The sequence below is a fragment of the Syngnathus scovelli genome, chromosome 1, assembly GCF_024217435.2.
Source record: "Syngnathus scovelli strain Florida chromosome 1, RoL_Ssco_1.2, whole genome shotgun sequence".
Classification (NCBI taxonomy): domain Eukaryota; kingdom Metazoa; phylum Chordata; class Actinopteri; order Syngnathiformes; family Syngnathidae; genus Syngnathus; species Syngnathus scovelli.
Window position 1 is genome coordinate 8,451,577 of NC_090847.1, and position 19,124 is coordinate 8,470,700.

A 19,124-nucleotide genomic window follows, 5' to 3' on the forward strand; every position below is an offset into this window, starting at 1 on the left:
AGAGAGTATCATATTATTTTTCAAGTATTACTGAAGAAGTAACTTATAATTGCGTCGTAGTGCACCAAGTAGTAATCAGCCCTAGAGAGGGATTTGGAGACAATTTGTTGGAAGATGGGTATTTCCAAACGTCTATTCAAGCTTGCTTTTATGATTTGCAAGTTCTCTTCAGTTGAGGCCAAATAATATTTGAAACCATGAATCATGGCAGGTATACGGATGAGCGGAGGGAAAGACATGATAAGGAGAGGAGGGTCTAGATAACGTGAAGAGAGAGAGGAAGTGGCGTCCCCAGATGGGCCAGGAATAGAAACACCTCAAACATTCATTGTTGCTGGAAGATGGTGCTGCAGCCAGCCGGGCATTTGTGCCGCTGTTTCACTTTCATTGGAGCAGAGCAGACAGCCAACACATTTTGGTCTATTACTGAGAGGATACATGTCAAACAAGAGCACAGAAGGAGGCATGGTCAATAAGCCCTCAGGAAATTTGGGATGGGCCCATTCACAAACCGCTGCACATGAAATGGACATATCCAGTGAACCAAAATATTTGATCACATACTCTTTTCTGTTTATGTGAGTGTTAAACCTCAGGCTGAAGCATTCCAAGCCAAAGGAGTTGCATGGATATTTAATGTGGAAAACCTAATCTTTTTTGTTTTTTTGAGGTCCATCAGTCAGTGAGAACAAATTGAATGGTTTATCTGTCAGTGAGAATTAATTGATTGGTTTAAGGTATCGGTCCTCTGAGGTAGCAGCATGTTGGAAATCGGTATTTCTATATTTTATCTATATTATAGCTTTGTCTGCTTAAATGTGTTTACGTAAAATACAGTACGCTCTCCTCCATTGTTGGGGTTATGTTCCAGACATCTCTGCCATAAGTGATATAGAAATACTCAACTGCCTCTAGTACACTTTGATTACACATTAAATTAATTAGCTACCTGCACTTACGTGAAATGAGCATTGAGGGCACATGTCTCATACCAATTGTGCGTTTTCTACAGGAATGTAACTGAAATACAACAATAGCCCAAAGCCATCCATCCAATGCCGTCATTTGGCAATGACATTGCAGTAAATGGAGCTGTAAACTAAGCCACGTAGCTACTGTGATCTGTGTTGGGCCACACACAGCGAGGAAGAATGTAATACGACTCCAGCAGGAAACATCTCATGTCTCCCTGTGGATTCAGCGCACAGAAATTCAGAGGTCGATGGAAGAACGTCTCGTATGTTCATCATCACTATCCGAATGGATGCTTATGTTCACTACATTCAACTGTGACATGGTGCCTTCCAACACAAAGTGTTTGGCTTTGTTCACTGCCTAGCCACGATTTAGTGCCCATTATAGTGATTTTGCCATTTTTGCAGTGCTATCCTTTGTGTATTGTTCTCTGTGTATCCCACAATGCAGACAATCAATCGTCAGTAAATCCCATGATGCATTGTGCAGCTATAGAAAAATGATTTAGTGAGTAGCAAATGAGTGAATAATTTTGAACAGAGCCTGTCTCTCTCTATGGCAACAACACAATAACAAATCAACCCATGATTCAAATGGTAAATTCAGTTAATCAGGATGAACAGCGTAGCAATTGGATTGTAATTGGATAATCCTTGTAGAAGATTATAAATAACATTAACCATCCTGTCATGTCTTTTTCTTTGGAACACAAAATATGTTAATTAAGAAAAAGATTATCTATTATTCTTCACACATTTATTTATTATGATTTTACGTGTTCTTGTTTGTTTTTGCTGTTCTATTTTTTGAGTCTTTCAAAGAGAAAATAAAACTGATCTTTAAACCACAGTATGTGTGTACTGTATTTCTATGAAATGTGTCAGAAATGTTCCAGGACTTATCACAAAAGCAAACGCAAGAATTATGGCAGGACAACTCGTAGCTGATTTTCCATATTAAAGCGCCTAACCACACAATATCAGTATTATTATTTTCATTAGTTATTATTATTATTATTATTATTATCATGCATAATATTTATAGTGAACCAGTAGTTACAACGTCTGCCTCACAATGTTGAGAATCGGAATTCTGCCTTTCTTGAGTGGAGTTTACATTATTCTCCCTGACCAAAAGTAGGCTTTCATGTCATCTGTGGGTCAAGCCGCAATCCCAGCCACCTCTCCACTGCTCTCAACCCTCAACAGAACTGGTTGACTGCATCATTTATCCCAAAACATCACATGATGAAATTTCAATCAACTACGACAAGAGTTGAGGCTAAAAAATAGTAAGTGAAACAAATACACATCCTTCGCTAGCCCCTTACAACCTCTTTGCACAAACATCGATGGGGACTGGAGGAGGAGGAGAGCGGAAGTGGACATGACTGCTTATTCTGAGCACAATGTTAATCCTCTTTAATTGTCCCATCTGGAAGTCTGCTCCCCTGCGTAGCCGACCTGTTTTTAAATGAATCAATATGGAGCCAGAAAGCATATTGAAGCTTTTGAATGATTAAATATGTTTCACAAGAACCTTGATTAGCATCTGTTGGCTAATACTGAATTTGGGGAAAAGGTTAACATTGCTAAACATTTTTGAGAACAAAAAAAAACTGTGTAGACTATCTATAGGAAGCTTTAACACTGCTCTTCTTGCTCATATTTACTCTAACTACAATCACAAAGGTCAGCACATTTGTGGAATTTATTCTCTAGTCAATGTGTGGAACAGCCTTATTTCTTGGAGGGCTGGGTGGAAGCTACTTCACTTTCCAGGAGCCATAAAGGGAGTAAATCAGGACAAACACTCACAATTCTCAAAGCCTCAGCTAACAGTGAGTAGCTATTGTAGTTTTACGGATTCAATTAGTTGACCAGTTGGATTTGCTAATACACAGATACAAACACACTGTGCTCACACACACACACACGCACACACACACACGCACGCACACACACACACACACACACACACACACACACACACACACACACACACACACACACACACACACACACGGTGACCATATTTGATGGGACAAGTTGCCATTGAAGGAATGAGAAATTTAAATCGGTCCAATTGGTCAAAGCTGGCCTTATAAGAAGCGACATTGCCTTTAACGGTAACTGTTTAAACATCGACTATGGGCGATGGAATTCAGTGCCTAACCATATTCAATTTGTGTATTTTGCATGTGACGCTTTTAACGACAGTCTATTGGAGATGATCTGTCTGCCCAAACAAAAACTACATCATGGTTTGAGAAGCCAGATATTAAGAATCAAATTTACACAGTAGTAACTGTACAGAATTCATCCTGCTTCTCTAAAACGGATACATACGTTCTGAGGCACCTTTTTGTTACAAAGTAGAACTCAGGAACTCGACCAAAGCAGTTTGATATCTCTTGAGCATAACATGCAGTTGATCTCTTTATACATGCTTGTTATTGTGTGAACTCAACTCTTCAGCGTGATGCCCCGTGATGCTGTGGTCAGCTTTCCAGAAGCGTACCACACATGACTGCAGTTTAAAACCCGCTAAACAAGAACGAAGCTTTGTTCGAGATCAGAGGCAAAGATTTCCCAACATTTTGCGTTGAAATCCAAATATGTCAAGTTTCAAGGCGGTCGAGATCCCGGGTTCCAATGTATTTCATTTTATTTTTATCAATTACATTATGTATCTTTCAAGGAGACTCAGGTGGGCAGGAGGATGGTGTCCTAGCACTCCCCTAATGTAGACGCTAATGCCTCAGGCCCCCAAAAATGTACACACTGTGCAGGTCAGCTGGTGGAATTAGCATAGATGGGGCTGTTTTTAGATGACTTATAAACTTTATCTGCTCTTCAAAAATCCAAAATACTTTAAAAGGAATTTTATAAACCAACAGTTGGGAAGCAGAGGATGTTATGTACAGTACAGCAATTGTTTGAATGCCATGAAGTGTACAAAATGCTAGACTCCAGAGTGAGTAGTTTTCCCCCCTAATGACAGCTTGGAGAGCTGAGGAGAACTGAAAAAGAAAGCGCAGCAGAATAAATAAAAAATAAAAATAAAAAAGGATTTTGTGTTTCAACCCATTGAAGAAATCAATGTCTGTTTCTCTTGTGACTTGCTTTCCTTTTTGGCTGCTAAGTGTGCTCAAGATTTTTAAATAGAATTTCAAATAAATAAATAAATAAACAAGCAAGCAAGCCAGGTTTAGACTGTGACCTCAAAGCCACAGCATTTTGTGTCTTTCATTTTGTGTCTTTCTGTTTCGACGGGTCATGTCTGGCCAACCACATTTACGAGAGACGTCCCTTAGAAAGCACTTGAAAGAACTCAACAAAAGACAGAAACTGCTGGAGGTGCCATTGGGGATCTGCTGTATTTGTGTGTGTAAGAGCATGCGTGTTCCACACCAAATCAGTGAACAACTCACCAAATCAGTGAATAACTTTTTACTGAGTGTAAACGACTACAGAAAATGTTGCTTCAATGATGAAGCATATCTGACTATTATAATAATTTATACTTACCTTCAAAAGGAACAAAATAAATCACTATGTTGATAAGCTGGTAACACATGAAGGACAGAAGATGGCTCATATGGAGCATGTAGAGACACCTGGTGTAAGCTTTGAAGACCAGATAAAAGCACGCACTTGCTGCATCACTGACGTTTTCATGGTGTGTGAAGCCACAACCTGACTCCATCACCATTTTCTTTTCATCATACCCCAGATTGTAGGACCTCTTTTGAGAGAGTGATCCATTCGATTAGTTTTTCTGTGGCAATGTGAAGTGTGTAGGCTACTTGTCTTATCTTCAGTGTGCACAGAGATGCTTTGCTGGATTTCACTTTTGCCTAATTGAACAGAATAGGACAGGACAAAGGAGAGGTGAAGCGATAAAGCCAAAAGTATTTTTCTTTTTTTTTAAACATAACAGGCATGATTGTTTTGTTTTTTGCCCAAAAAGACAATGGCCACATTCAGCATTCCACAACAAAATGGCAAATTCATAGAAGTAGGGGTTGACTGCTTATCAAACATTCTCACCCTTATTCTCAATTTGAACAGATAAAGGTAAATGCTGGTTTGCTTTGTAATGCATGACTGACTCATGAATTGTATGCATTGTTTTTCCCCTTGAGTTTTTATAATTATCATGGTAAAGATTGTATTTATCATTATTATTATTATAATTATATTTCATAAAAGGTTACGTGTCAATACTGAAATGATGGAAAATTTGCTGGGACGCTGTGACACCCAGTGGAAGTATGACAGAACTGCAAAACCCAAACAATCACGTTTTGTGTCTAGTTTAATTTTAGCAGTCACTCTTAATAGATTACTGGCTCAGTGGAAGTGTGGTTGTCTTCCAGTCCAGAGTAGTTCGAGACAAAGCACAGCTCACGCAAGCCCCTTATGAAGAAAAACATAAATGGACTTCGTTTTCCCTCGCCCGGACGCGGGTCACCGGGCCCCCCTCTGGAGCCAGGCCTGGATGTGGGGCTCGAAGGCGAGCGTCTGGTGGCCAGGCCTTCGCCCATGGGGCCCGGCCGGGCACAGCCCGAAAAAGAGATGTGGGTCCCCCTTCCCATGGGCTCCCCACCTGTGGGAGGGGCCAAAGGGGTCGGGTGCTAAGTGAGCTGGGCGGCGGCCAAAGGCCGGGACCTTGGCGGTCCGATCCCCGGCTCCAGAAGCTGGTTCTCTGTGAAGGGGGTATTGTAAAAAAAAATATCAAATAATTTTTATTTGGTCTCCTTTTTATTTCACTTTTACTTAAAGAAAAATAGTCAAATCGGTTCGGCTACTCTTCGCCTCTTTTTTGTGTGATTTTTTTTAAGTACCGAGTGATTGTGGTTGCCATTTGTGTTTATGTCCTATACAATATACAGCACTGTATATTTTACATTTTGTATGATTTTTAAACAAACGGGCAATTCCACAATGGCCTTTAATTGGCGCTAACAAATTGGGTAAATCCACCTGTAGCCTTTAGGTGGCACTAACGCATCTTCGACATAAGGTGACCGAGTGATGACAAAACAAGGAAGAATGCATACATGTTTCCGATAGCTTCTCAACGTATCTGTCAGCCCGCTTTTCATTTAAGGTGAGCCTTTTCGTGCCGACTTGAAACACGACCATTTAAAGTTCTTACACGTACAAACATCTTGAGAGTATTTGTGTGTTTATGTTAGGAAGTATGTCCGCAGACGAGCATGGTTAGCTTAGCTGTAACGTCATATACACGAGCAGCGTTTGTGCTAACCGTTTATTTTACTTATGATTTACCCCGTACTCATTTATGGAGCTATAATGATGTTCAACAGCTCGTCAAATACTCGTTTAAGCACAGGGTAATGTTCAGTTATGTCGACCGTTTAACAATATTTATTATTGTGGTTGCTTGTTTGCGGTGTTGTAGACCGAGAGCTATTTGACTCTCAAGCAACAATTTGATGGAGCCAAATTATTAAACACACATTTGACGAGGCCTTGTGCTGGCGTGTAGCTATGCTATACAGTGCTCTACTTAAATGACAGATTTAATTGAAACCCTTGAGTTTCCTTTTAGACTCTTTGGAGGGCATACTACACTCTAGAACAGTGTTTCCCAACCACTGTGCCGCGGCACACTGGTGTGCCGTGAGAGACGTTCAGCTGTGCCGTGGGATTGTCCAATATTAATTACGGAGCGCATTGTAAACAGGATCGCCAAACCACTCGTCAGTTCGCGCAAGGCCTGGTCAGCCACTTGCTAATCGAGAATCGGAGAATCTTGAGATTTCATATTGTCTCGGTCTGATTGTATTGCATCGGCACATATTCAGTTTATGCTGTTTGCTTTTGCTAACAGTGACAGACAACTATGACGGTTGTGGTGCCTTTGTGGTCCAATGGAAATCAGATCATAGAGTTCATCCGGAGAACCTGGATTAGTTATTTTTCACATACATAAAATAAACAGTCAAGTTGAGACACCTCGACTGTGATAGCCACTGAGCTGCTGTCAGAACAGCAAGTGACTTTTTTCTTATTGTTCCAATATTTATAGACCTAGTATAAAACGGTAAACAAAATCACGTTAATTCTTTTATTTTAATCACAATCACTTAAATAGTTTATTTCTTACACCGTCTAAAACCTTTTTTTTAAAAAACTGTCACTTTTATTTTAAAAAAGGAATACAATTTAAAGAATACTTAGTATTTATTTCTATTAAGTTATTCGACTCTCCATACATATATAGGAATAGGACTTCATGTCTTTCGTTGTAATATAACTGATTTTAATGTAGGAGCTTAACAGATTTTTGTTGGCGGTGTGCCGCGAAATTTTTTCCAATGAAAAGGTGTGCCGTGAATGAAAAAATGTTGGGAAACACTGCTCTAGAATGCACGCACAAATGCGAGACATTGATTGCAAATGGCATTTGTCAATGTGAACACACGAAATTAAACGTTGAAGTTAATATAGTTGTAAGCTTATTTTTGAAAGAGGGTGTACCTATGCTAAACATGCGCAACTCATGATTACTAAAGTCTCGATGATAATAATATCGAGATGGTGCGTATTTAAAACGAAGACAGAAGGCTCTGCTTAATAAATAGCAAAATGGAAAGTCATCAAATTATATTTATTCTTACATTTAATATGTATCTGTGTTCATTGTCAACATTAGGCTTGAATCACTCATCACGCTTGTTTTGATGACACTAATATTATAGAAATTTTTCCCTCAGTAAAATGACACCGCCCATGCTATTTCATTTCAGCATATGAGCTCCGCTCCAAAAATGCAGGCTAACGGAGGAGAGGAGAGGCCTGCGATGGCAGGAGCTGCTTCAGCTGCTTTAACGCCAGTCTGGTCTTTGTTGGAAGAAGCGGGGCAAATGAAGACGGAAGGGAACGCTTTCTATCGGGACAAAAACATTCGTGCCGCTGTTGGCCGTTATCACCGTGCCCTTTTGATCCTTCGAAGCCTCGACTCTGAAATGCCGTTGACTTTAAAAGGATTTGGACCTGAGAGGCCAGCGCTCACATCTGAACAAGAAACATTCTTGAGAAACACACAAGTGGACTGCTTCAACAATTTAGCTGGTATATTCAAACATGGCAAGGGTGCAAGTGTAACTGGCGATATTGTTAACAACACACTCCTAGTGCAGTGTGATAAAATGTTGTGAGCGCTACCAAATATGTGATAGTGTCTGGACATAGACTATTTTTCTTTTTCAGCCTGTTTGCTGCAGAGAGAGAGCGTGGACTATGCTCGTGTCCATGAGTACAGCATGAAGGTGTTGGAGCAGCGGCCAGCTGATGCTAAAGCACTGTACAGGGCCGGCGTGGCCACACTAGAGCTTGGAAATGCACAGAAAGCCAAGCAGTACTTGACGCAGGCCTGCATGCTGCAGCCTAACGGTAAATTGATTTTTAGTGCAGGGATGTACAACTTCAATAATGAAAGGGGCTAAAAAAAGACCACACACTTCTTAACTGGATGTAGCACAGAAATGGCATTCTCAATATGGGCAAAATATATATGTGTGTGTGTGTGTGTGTGTGCGTTTTTTTAACTGCACCAATGTACATCGTGTCCTGATATATTTCATGTTTAAATGCATATATAAAAAGGTCCAATATTGAACTAGAAAGGGAGAACGGTGGTGCCCAAGTCCAATCCTCAAGAGCCTCTATTCCTACTGCGACACACCAGAGGAGTGAAAGCATAGGTAATGCTTGTAAATCAATTGAGGAGCCACTCTGAGTGTGGATGCGGGCTACGTCTTCTGCGGTTTATCAGCTTGAGGGCATTCCAAACAGACGTGCAAAAATATACTTGTGGTCAGTCACTGTTAAATTGATAACAGTAAAATGACGAGAAATTTCTTTCTTCATTTGCGAAGGTCTTCAACGTATGAATTGTTGATTTCCTTTGTTGGATCTTTTTTTTAACAGACGTCAACGTCAGGAAGTACCTGCAGAGGGTCGAAGAGAAGCTGAGCCATGAGTTAGTCCGGGAGAAAGCCATGTACCGAGGCATGTTTAACTCCAGCACAAAGAGTTGCCCTGGAAAATAGAACCAGACAGATGCATCAAGCGAGGTAGTTTATTACACTGTCTCCTAATGATGCCTCAGCCGAAACCAGAGACTTTGTTTAAGCTGAGTGGATGACAGGCCAACTCAAGAATGTTCTGAAATGAAAGCCTGAACCAATGATGTCTTATTTTTGAGGTACAGCAGTAATTGGACACTACCATTCAAGATTTTGGACATTCTCAGAGGAAAAAGTGTCCAAATGTTTGACTTGCAAGTTGATTTTAAACAAAAAATAATGTTTCATATGAAGAGTTGAGACAAGAAATGGTGTTCCCAGAAATGGTGTTCCCTAGCAACAAGGAGAATGCTTTTTGAACCCAAAAGATCAGACACGGAACGGAGTTCACAGATCTGACTCAGAAGGCGAATGTCAACAGTGCATTTTCATCCAGATTGTTCTGTTTCATAAATTCTATTGGACTTATCAACCAGCTCTGGCTAGTGTATGGGTTTGTATGACACATGACACACTGTTTATGTTTAACTTGACATTTATTTTATTCATTGAAAGTTGCACTTAGTCACAAGTAACAATTCTTTCAAAATCCTGAGCACATTCAAAATAAACAAGTTTGGTTTTGGTCAACATTTGGCCAGTATGATTGTACTTCAGAGGCAGGATTGCCAGTAGTAAAAAAGAATATCATTTTCACAAGAACTTGTCACAGAGCAGCATGCAGAAGCGTAAATATGAATATATTTATTCTTTAGTTACTACATCATTCAAGTCGCTGATGATACGAGTATGGTCACTGTCTTATTTACTATAACTAGCTACTTTTACCCAGATAGGTTCTCTACAAGACTTCACAGAAAAACACAAGATGTTGATATGGGTCTTTGCATCGTCAGACGCTGATAGACTACTGTGATTTTTTTCTGTAGACCAGGGGTGCCCAAACATTTTCAGCTCGCAAGCTACTTTTAAAATGACCAAGTCACAAAGATCTACCCACCAAAAGAATATTTATATATATATATATATATATATATAAAACGTGGGAAAAAAAGTCCTCCCATTCCCTATGAAAGTGATACTTTTTTTAAAAAATCTTTTTACCATGTCCGGCTGCCCTTTTTATACCCTTTCTTAAGTTTAAGAGAAAAAACAGGGATCTGACAATTGGAGGGAACTCGCGAGCGTTATTGTGTTGTTAGCGCCGTTGTTTGCGCACGCATCAAGTGCGAAAAACCCCCAAAAACATTTTAATGTCGCGCGATCGACCAGTAGTGGCTACGCGATCGACCGGTCAATCGCGATCGACGTATTGGGCACCCCTGCTGTAGACGATGCAGTGCAGCCATTGAGGTCACACTGCAAGACCCTTTGCAAGTAATACATTTTATAGATCAAGGTGCCTGAGATGAACTCAGCAGCTAATGTGTGGGTTGTTGAGAGAACATGGTTTCCGTATCTCCTGTCCAAAAGCAATACTTTTTTTTAAATGTTGCACTATTAACACACCAAGCAGCTGAAAAGTCACTTAGATAGTTTCTGTTTAAGGCTTAAGGATCTCATAGAGCCAAAAACACGCCTGCCCAAGTCCCTCAGGGATCGAGAACGTTGGAGGGGATGTCTGGGCGGTGGGGAAGGAGAAAAAGAGGGAGAAGAAAGAGGACTGAATGAGTGACAGCTGCTCTCGAAGCTCTGAGAGCAGGAGAGGTTAAAGAGGCTAGCTGTAGATGAGAGGTGCTTGTTCTCCGCTGCGTTCAGCAGTCTGGCACCTTTGTCCCTGCCTGCACACATGACACTTTGCCCCACATCGAATGAGGAAACCCAGTTTGACTGTCTTGTGGGCTCATCCTGGTTGCAAGGCACCAGCAAGCCCTGAGACTCGCTCCTGAACAGAGCCCTCCTGGAGCTCCTGACACTGGAGCTTCGCTTCTCTCCACCCTCCTTTCCTCTCGTCTTAGAGAAAATAGGTGAGCTTTCTACTTTTGACCACTTGTCATGAGCGCTGGACGATCTCTGTTTACCATCTGCGTTCCTTGTCCATCCGTAGCCGTACTCTGCCCTATCCATCTCCTCCCTCTCGCTCTGAGTGTCCTTTCCCCAGAGGCGCCGCTCAAAGGCTCTGCTCAGTTTGTTGGAGGTCTTGCTGCGTGATTGTGTCTTCTCATCCTCACGCCAAGCAGAGCCAGAGTCCTCCCTTTTGGCATAGTTGCTAACAGTTGCTGCCCTGATAAGCTTGTGAGACGCATGCTTGCCTCTGTAGAGCCCGTCGCCCTCCACCCTATTCCAGCCGCCGCTGTGTCGGAGGGACCCACTCCTAGGATGGATGTCACCAAAGTCCACAGGAGATGTGCCGGTGGTGGCACGGGGTAGCGAACACTGAAAAGGGGTGTCCCTCCGGAACACTGAGAGCGGGGTAGCTCCCATGGGGGAAGGTTGGAGAGGATGTGGAGGAGAGTAGGCTCTTTGCGTGGGGCGGGAGGAAGGAGGAGAGGAGGCTGTGGAGGAAGGCAGGTCTGACTGGGAAGGGATCTGTTGGTACTGGCACTGTGAAGAGTAGACTGGAGAAGTAGCATGGCTGGACAGATAAGGGTGGACTGGGCTGCTGGAGTGTGAGAGGGGAGGAGTGACACTGGCCTGGGACTGCGGCGAGTGGGTGACGCTGAGAGACAGCTGGATTGGTCTTTGAGCGGTAAGGTCGGTCCGTCTTATGACATCATGTGCTTGTTTGTGGGCTGTCGGGAGACCTTTATGTTTCTTCAACTCACTGGCTGCTTCTGCCTGGAAGCAGTCGATGTCCAGTTCCACACCTTGCTCTATCAGCCCGACCACGACGGCCCTGGACAAGCCAGAGATGCGAGAGATTTCCCCCACCATGGGAGAATCCTCGACCAGTTTGAGACTGGAGCTGGACTCCTGTATCAAGCTGCTGCGCTGGGACCCCGCCGCTGATCCAAACACTGAGGTTCCGGCTTCAGGTGGCTGTCCTGCACTCCAGTCCAATGAGCGAGAGAAGGCTGCTGATCCAAATGCAGAAGTGGCTGCAGGACCCGAAGTGAGCTCCAGGGAGCTGCGGTGGTTGAGGGAAGTAGGACAGGTGGAAATTCGGGGCCGTGCTCGAAGCGCCGGGCCAGGCGTTGAAGAGGGTTGTGACGGCACTGAAGCAGCCGAACCCGCGGAGTCAACCCCCAGATTGACATTTTGGGTTTTTTCAACAATCCCCCTGTTAGAGTTTAAACCAGGAGTGAGGTTCAAGTTTAGGTTGAGATGCAAGTTGATACTCAAATCCTCTGCGGTCGCAGAGGGAAGGCTACCCAGATTGATCGAGTTTCTTGTGGCTTTTTTCCCAGTGGCACTGAGACTCACTCTGGCTGAATTACCCAGTAGTGATTTGCATGGTGTTGCACTGCCCCCCGTCAGCGTAAAAGGTGTACTGCGGCTTTCAAAGGCAGACAGGGACTGAGTGGAACCTTGACTTTTACCAGGCGTGCTAAGGCCTCTGTGTGTGAGCGGACAGTGTGCAAGATCAGGGATGGAGAGGTTCATCCGATGGTGGTATTGATGAGCTAGCCGAGAGATGTACTGCTCCAGCTGCGTCAAAGACACTGGGTTCGAGGCATTCTGTCGTCGGAGAGGCGGACTTACACCACCGATGGATTCTGTTGGCTCATCTGCTTGGTTTCCTTCCAAATTTGGAGAAGGAGACCGCGCTTGTGTCTGAGAGGTAAAAAGGGGACTCTGGAGGGCAACGGCGTGCAGCGGGCTGGGATATGGGTACACCTCTTTTGTCCGACGGGATATGAGGTCTTCGCAGTAGCACGGGTCCAACTGTGGTCGTTGTGCATGGGAGTAGATGGGGGGTGGAGAGACACTGCCAAACTTTAGAAGGGAACAGGTCCATGAGTTGTCGAGGCCTGGGCAGAGGTCTGACAGAAAGCTGAGACCACACACTTCAGGCTCACTTGAGACTGCTGCAAAACAAGACAGAAGGACATTTTATTGCAGTAACTGTCAAATACATTTCATTTTCCACAATAATCTTCATCTCACCTGACACTGACTGCTCCTGGGTTGGCTCTGAATCCTTGCGTCTATCATGCGGTCCTGATGGTTGCACCGCACAATCTGACCATAAGATGTCGGTGTTGCCCACTGAACCAGGGATCTGTTCCCAAAACTTTGTGGGTCTGTTTGCCTGTATCAATCCTCCCTGGGCAGCATCACTGGACACTGAGTAGCATGAGTCTGACAGTGAGCTCCCACTCACTGAATAGAAACCTTGAAAAACAAAACCCATCGGATCATGTATGTGCATGTCCAAATCATAAACTAAAGGTGATGTCGGTGATGGATAGGTTAGAAATGACAACATGGGAATGCGTCTAGTTTCGATTCAACAAACTGGACACCACAGAAATCAAACAATGGAAGAATATCTTTGAACTTAGAGATTCTGAAGCACTCAAAAGAGTTGTGAATAAATGCAAATTGTGAGAGGAATGTATGACTTGGATGGCAGCGAGTACAATGTGTTTGCCAGGAAAGGCTAAAACGTCGAGTGAGTCAGGGCTAAGTCACACAAAGTGCAAGTAAACAAAGTAGAAAAAAGGCGGGTTAATCTTTACAAAGACGTCTTGCACAAGACGTTCACACACTTCTATTGGTACGTCTTTTTACCTGAGCTCGGTCTAGAATCACTGTCCAGGTGGACTGCACCGCAGGGGTCGGGCGTGGGTGGTGACAGCAGGTCAGAGGGGGCGTCCCAGGACAGAGTGGACCAGCGGGAGTTACTCCCCCCGCCCACTGAAGAATGTACCGTCCCGTCGCCAGAGTTACGACAGGAGTTGTCTGGGTTACTCTGACTTGACAGGCCCATTGTGTCTGAGGGGGAGGGCGCCTGAAATAAAAACAGTACAAGACAGGTGCGGGCTGAGGGATCTCTATCAAAAGTCGTCACAGACGAACAGTCATTTTTCCAGGTTTTAAGACTCCTACCATTCCTTATTTATTTACGCTTGAAAAGTTGGGTTGGTCTGCCCCACCCCAACATGAGGTGAACGTGAAAAGTTAAAGACATAATGAAAGAAAGATGACCTTCAATTTCATAATTTTGTTCTATACTTAATACTTTGGGCTTTCAGATCAGAAGATTAGTATCAGACAAATTCCAGCTGTCATGCTATTTATATCTAGATGTGTTAATATTGTCTGTTCTAACATATTGCTCACTTGAAATGTGGGTGGGTGGCTTGGTGCTCTGGCCTGACTTGTTTAAATGAAGTAAAAATGCAATATTTCATTTTTGATGGCATAACGCTTTACTTGCAATAACTGCATCAAGCCATTCACTACACCAGACTGTTAAAGCATTCAATGCAGACCTTTACTACAGTCTCTTTAAGTTCTTCTTTTGGGGGATTTCTCCCTTCAGTCTCCTCTTCAGGAGTTATAATGCATGCTCTATTGAGCTAATGTCCAGTGTTTTTCTCAGCCTTCTACTTTTCCGCCTGATGAAGTCTTTTGATGTGTTGGCAGTGTGTTTTGGTCATTGTCTTGATGCATGATGACATTTCTCACAGATGATCTTGACTAGATTGGATTTTCCAAGGAAGTAGAGCGATAGATGACCCACAAAAGTTTTGGAACAACATCAAATGAACTGATGAGAAGGTGCTTGGTGCAATGTTGAACACATCTGGAGGTAAATAGCATGAAATAAGAGCACGACTTCTAAACTTTTTGTCTGATACTTCTTTCTGAATCTGAAACCTAAATGTCTTTATCATACAACAAAAAACAAGGAACAACAACAGTGCAACCTCCAGAGGTGTTGGACGGGAGTGTATGACATCATTTTCAGCTCCCCCGATGACATCATCAATGCACATTTTGTAAACGGGGCCCCATCCCCATACAACAGGACTGACAATCACTCAAGTCAGCAAAGTGCTTCCATTTGCTAGATTAGCAAAGCCATGGAGTAACCCCCAACAACCATCCCTACCCCACCCACTCAGCCACCTCTGTTCAATTATTCTCCAAATCCCCCAACCCACCTCCAAGCAGTGCGGCCAGTCTCTGCATGAGGCAAGAGAAAGCCTGTGAGCGCTTCTGATCAAGAAAACAATACAGGTAGTGACTCACTGCTGCGATGACAGGAAACAGGAGGGGTGGGTGGCAGGGGGCTTGAGGAGATAATGGGAGAAGACAGATGACGTAACAAAGACAGAGCAGCAGAGCGGCAGAAGGAAGGGGGGGGTCGTGAAGAGGATAAAAAGAAAGGCATATGAGGAAGAGATTCTGTCCATCTCCACCTGTCACCTTGCAGATGAGGAATGTGGTGGAAAAAAACTGAAGTGACTCATTGCCTGGTTAAAGGAAGGGATGGTGGGGGGCAAGTGGTTGCTGGGGCAAGGTAGAAGGACCCAACCACCACCCGTTACCACCATGCTCACTCTCCTCTAACTCCCCTTGACAAATAATCCCCCCCTCACTCCCATAATATCCTCTCAGCCTGCTACCCCCGACTCAGCACTGCTCCAACTCTAAGTTCTCGCTTCTCCTCCCACACACCAGCAGTGAGCAACAAACTCAACCTGCACTTTTCACTCTCATTCTATTTCAAGATTCCAAATGTGTGACGCATCGTTTGCATGCATGAATCTGGGTCTGTCGTCCATCCGCAGTGCACATTATGGCATATGATGTTGCACACGGCCCAGCCAGTGCATGATCAAATCATAGGAGAGTTAAATGTGGATGGAGGAGGGGGTGCAGTTGTGAGCAATGTAATCTGATATTCATTCATGTGAGCACCAGAGCACCTCTGGAACAATGAGGTAGGACACATACATCAGTAAACGACATGCAGCCAAACAATGTAGAACGTGTTTTGTTGAGTGCTATTTATTGTTCGTGCATTATTAATTTTAAACATGCGCCTACGCTGTGCCTCTGCAAAACCTTCACTCAAGTGGGCTCCTTTTTTTGTGTGTGTTTCAGCTCCTGAGGCAACAAGCAGAGACAAAGCCTTACTCAATCCACAAGTCAGTCTAATGGCTCCGTATAAGGTGATGCTTCCTAACACTAACCTCATTTTGTAGACTCACAAACACGCACACACACGCACGCACACAGCAGATCATCCATCTTTCTCTGACATGCCGCTTGAGCTGACTGGGCCTTGATCTGAAAGATAAATTATGCCAACATGACAATTTTTAATGTTTAGCAAAATGCCTCCAATAAAGTATTTACTTAACCCAAAATTTGTGAACGTTTCATTTGGTTCAAGGAGCCTATTATAGACATTTATTTTGCATGAATGAGAAAGATTCAATTCAAATGGAATGTTTCTTTGCCTCTGCCTGCTTGCAAGATGTGAATTTGCTCACTTTTTAGCTCTAGTGAGGAGAAAACGTTGAATTGAATTTCAAGCAACATGATGAAAACTAAACAAAAATGAGTGGTACACATTGTAACATGACTTAAAGGGAAAATTAAAATCATTCTGGTCTAAACATGACATTTGTGAGAAATGAATTAGGCATCAAAATCCACTCATTTCGCCATTTGCTGTCGACTGAAAATGACATCACAGTGCCTCAGGACTGAGGTATCGGCCACTCACCTGTTTGCTGAGTTTGTTCAAGTGACGCTCACAAGCTGATGTCATTTTCAAGTGACCGCAAGTGGCAAAATCGCAGCTCACTGAGCTGGAGAAAAACGAGTGGACTTCATATTTTACAAATACAATATTACTAATCTGAATGCTGTTTATAGACCAATGTCTAAATCATTTGTGTATCATAAATCTGAAATTGTTTCTTGTAATTAGGGCTGATTCATTGCTTGTCCTTGATTTAAAAAAAAAAAAAAAAAAGGTGGAGAGGACATTGATTTTGTTTTTTTTAATTCAAAATAATTCCCAAATTGGACGATTGGCCAATGGATAGCTGTGGTGTGGAACCACTAAGATGTTCGTAATATTTAAAAGACCGTTTGTTACATACAGTCACAAACTTAGAGGTACTGGTGTCACAAAAGATATATTTCAAACCTAAACTACAAACTAAATGTTTTCAGAATCTTGCCTCCGTATGACACAGGGGAAAGTACAGGCCACTAAAATATCACAAAGCTGAGCCTTATTTTCTTTGGTAAAGCAAAATTGTTGATAAAACTCTTATATTGGAGACAGGCTCTAATGAAGTTGCCAGTGAGCATGTTTTTGGGGAAAAAAAACAAGTCGTTATATAATTGCAAAGCACTGAGTCATGCAGTCGAATGTGTTTGAGCAAGAACCTATGTGTAAAGAGATCATTAAATTCAATGTTGTTCCATCTACACGCGTCTACATGTTGGACCTCATTGCTGTTTACGTGGGCGAGCGCAGAGGGTAAGGCGTCAACCTGCCGGACCGCTGCGACAGCTACCTTCTGAGGTGAGAATGAGGAATGCTGCCTTGTCCTCTCGGCAGGGCATTGCAGTACCAAATGGTTGTGGGGGGGGGGGGGGGGGGGGGGGGGGGGGGGGGGGGGGGGGGGGGGGGGGGACAACGGAGGAGATGGTAGTGGGTAGGCGGTGTGGAAGGCAGCACTTCCACCGTCATGCCCTTGCTCAGATGCCTCTCATTTCTGTCCCCACTTTAAAACAAGTCGTTCGTACTTTCTGCCTTCTCCAGGTTTTATGAGCATGTTCTGTTCTAATTAGATTGTCTGGATTTTTTCCCCAGGGTATATGTGGTCCACAGTTCTCCACCCCTTCTTTGGTGCAGACAAGTTATTGCACTATTTTTACTGAAACAAAAATAAATGAAAACTTGATGACACTGAAGTGCATTGTGGGTTGTGCAGCTCAACTTCTGAGAGATAACCTTTCCGTCCAGTTGAGAAATTTAGAGACCAGCCATGTTTATAACATTGAGGATAATTTGACTGAAGGAAAATGTAGTTCACGTTCACAAATAATGTACAATATCACTATTACTGTAGGGCACAGCTCCAGGCAGGGACATTGTGTCCATCTGGATTGATTATATGCCAACTCACATTCTCCAACGGGTTTATCATAATATGATCTGTATACTGGCCACAACATAAGGTACACCGACCAGATTCAAAATTTGCCTGTGCACCGATAATAATGCTCATTACTCTGAAATATGTTTTGGGTTCCCCGCCCGACCCCCACCCCCCCCCCCCCCCCCCACACACACACACACACACACACACACCCGTGATCGCCACAGCCACGCGTCGATGACATTTAATGCTCTTGTCAATCAACTTGGAGGGGAGGGGATGGGGTACAGCTTCATGCCACTGAGATGCGGCATGCATACTTGGAGATCTAAAACAACCTTGACATGGTTGCTGTATTGCGGATTGACTGACCTGTTGCCCGCGGGGTGTCGCAGCGTTCTGCCCGGTATCGTCGTGCGCTTGGCTCCCACCCACCGGCTCTGGCTCGGTCGCGTTGACTCGATCCCCCAGAGCGGCGTCCACCATGTCGAGGTGTTTGCATCGGAGTAGCTCCAGCTCCAGGACCCCGGCCAGCGTCGCCTTGAGGCGCTCTCCGATGCGAACGCGCTCGGTGCCCGACCATAGCGAGTTGACGCAGCCGCGGCGGCCGGCCGCCATCCTCGCTCAAGCCGCTGGCCAGTTGGCGAGCAATAGGCGACGAATCCTAGGGTGACGGTCCTCCTATCGGATAACGCATCCGGGATTGCAACATAGCAGCCGGGTCATTCAACGCAGTATAAACGCACATTTAAGCCAATAGTGGGGCATTCCAGCGAGTAGATCGCCCGTGACCGGATCCACGAGTTGTCACTTAATTGCGCGGATAACGAGCGGGTGTCGTCATGGTGCCAAGCAGGCTGCAGTAGTTCCAAATGAGACAATGCAACACACGCACAACGTGGGAAGCAGCGGTGAAAGGGGCGGGGCCCACAGGTCCTAGCCGTGTTGCTATTGGCTGGCAAGTTTTTTTGAATAGACGCATGGGAGGAAGGAGTAACGAGGCATCCAAATTGGAGCGCAGAGACTAGTCCATAAAAAAACTCGCATTCCTGCAGAGTTCCCATAGA

The 19,124-nt window shown here is 43.9% G+C and overlaps 2 protein-coding genes across 5 annotated transcripts; one reads left to right on the plus strand and one right to left on the minus strand.

Annotated features, from left to right (window-relative positions):
- Nucleotides 1-5,949: 5,949 nt before the first annotated feature.
- ttc9c (tetratricopeptide repeat domain 9C) lies at nucleotides 5,950-16,302 on the plus strand. 3 transcript variants are annotated; one of them, XR_007487007.2, is made up of 6 exons: nucleotides 5,950-6,090; nucleotides 7,757-8,081; nucleotides 8,220-8,402; nucleotides 8,940-9,085; nucleotides 14,614-14,735; nucleotides 16,037-16,302. XR_007487007.2 is itself a non-coding variant. In XM_049746621.2 (5 exons), the coding sequence occupies exons 2-4, from the start codon at nucleotides 7,760-7,762 to the stop codon at nucleotides 9,059-9,061; spliced, it is 627 nt and encodes a 208-aa protein (XP_049602578.1). In that variant the 5' UTR covers nucleotides 5,950-6,090; nucleotides 7,757-7,759; the 3' UTR covers nucleotides 9,062-9,085; nucleotides 16,037-16,302. The 3 variants fall into 3 exon arrangements, 2 of the variants coding, with proteins under 2 accessions (XP_049602578.1, XP_049602569.1); XM_049746621.2 differs by lacking the exon at nucleotides 14,614-14,735; XM_049746612.2 differs by lacking the exons at nucleotides 14,614-14,735; nucleotides 16,037-16,302 and having other exon boundaries at nucleotides 8,940-9,512.
- si:ch211-168f7.5 (uncharacterized) lies at nucleotides 9,555-18,947 on the minus strand. Of its 2 annotated transcripts, none has more exons than XM_049746241.2 (4): nucleotides 18,430-18,947; nucleotides 13,712-13,931; nucleotides 13,085-13,312; nucleotides 9,555-13,005 (listed from the first exon to the last, which is right to left on the minus strand). In XM_049746241.2, exons 1-4 carry the CDS (start codon nucleotides 18,673-18,675, stop codon nucleotides 10,562-10,564), a joined length of 3,138 nt encoding a protein of 1,045 aa, XP_049602198.1. In that variant the 5' UTR covers nucleotides 18,676-18,947; the 3' UTR covers nucleotides 9,555-10,561. The 2 variants fall into 2 exon arrangements, with proteins under 2 accessions (XP_049602198.1, XP_068507063.1); XM_068650962.1 differs by lacking the exon at nucleotides 18,430-18,947 and adding an exon at nucleotides 16,126-16,215.
- Nucleotides 18,948-19,124: the final 177 nt, after the last annotated feature.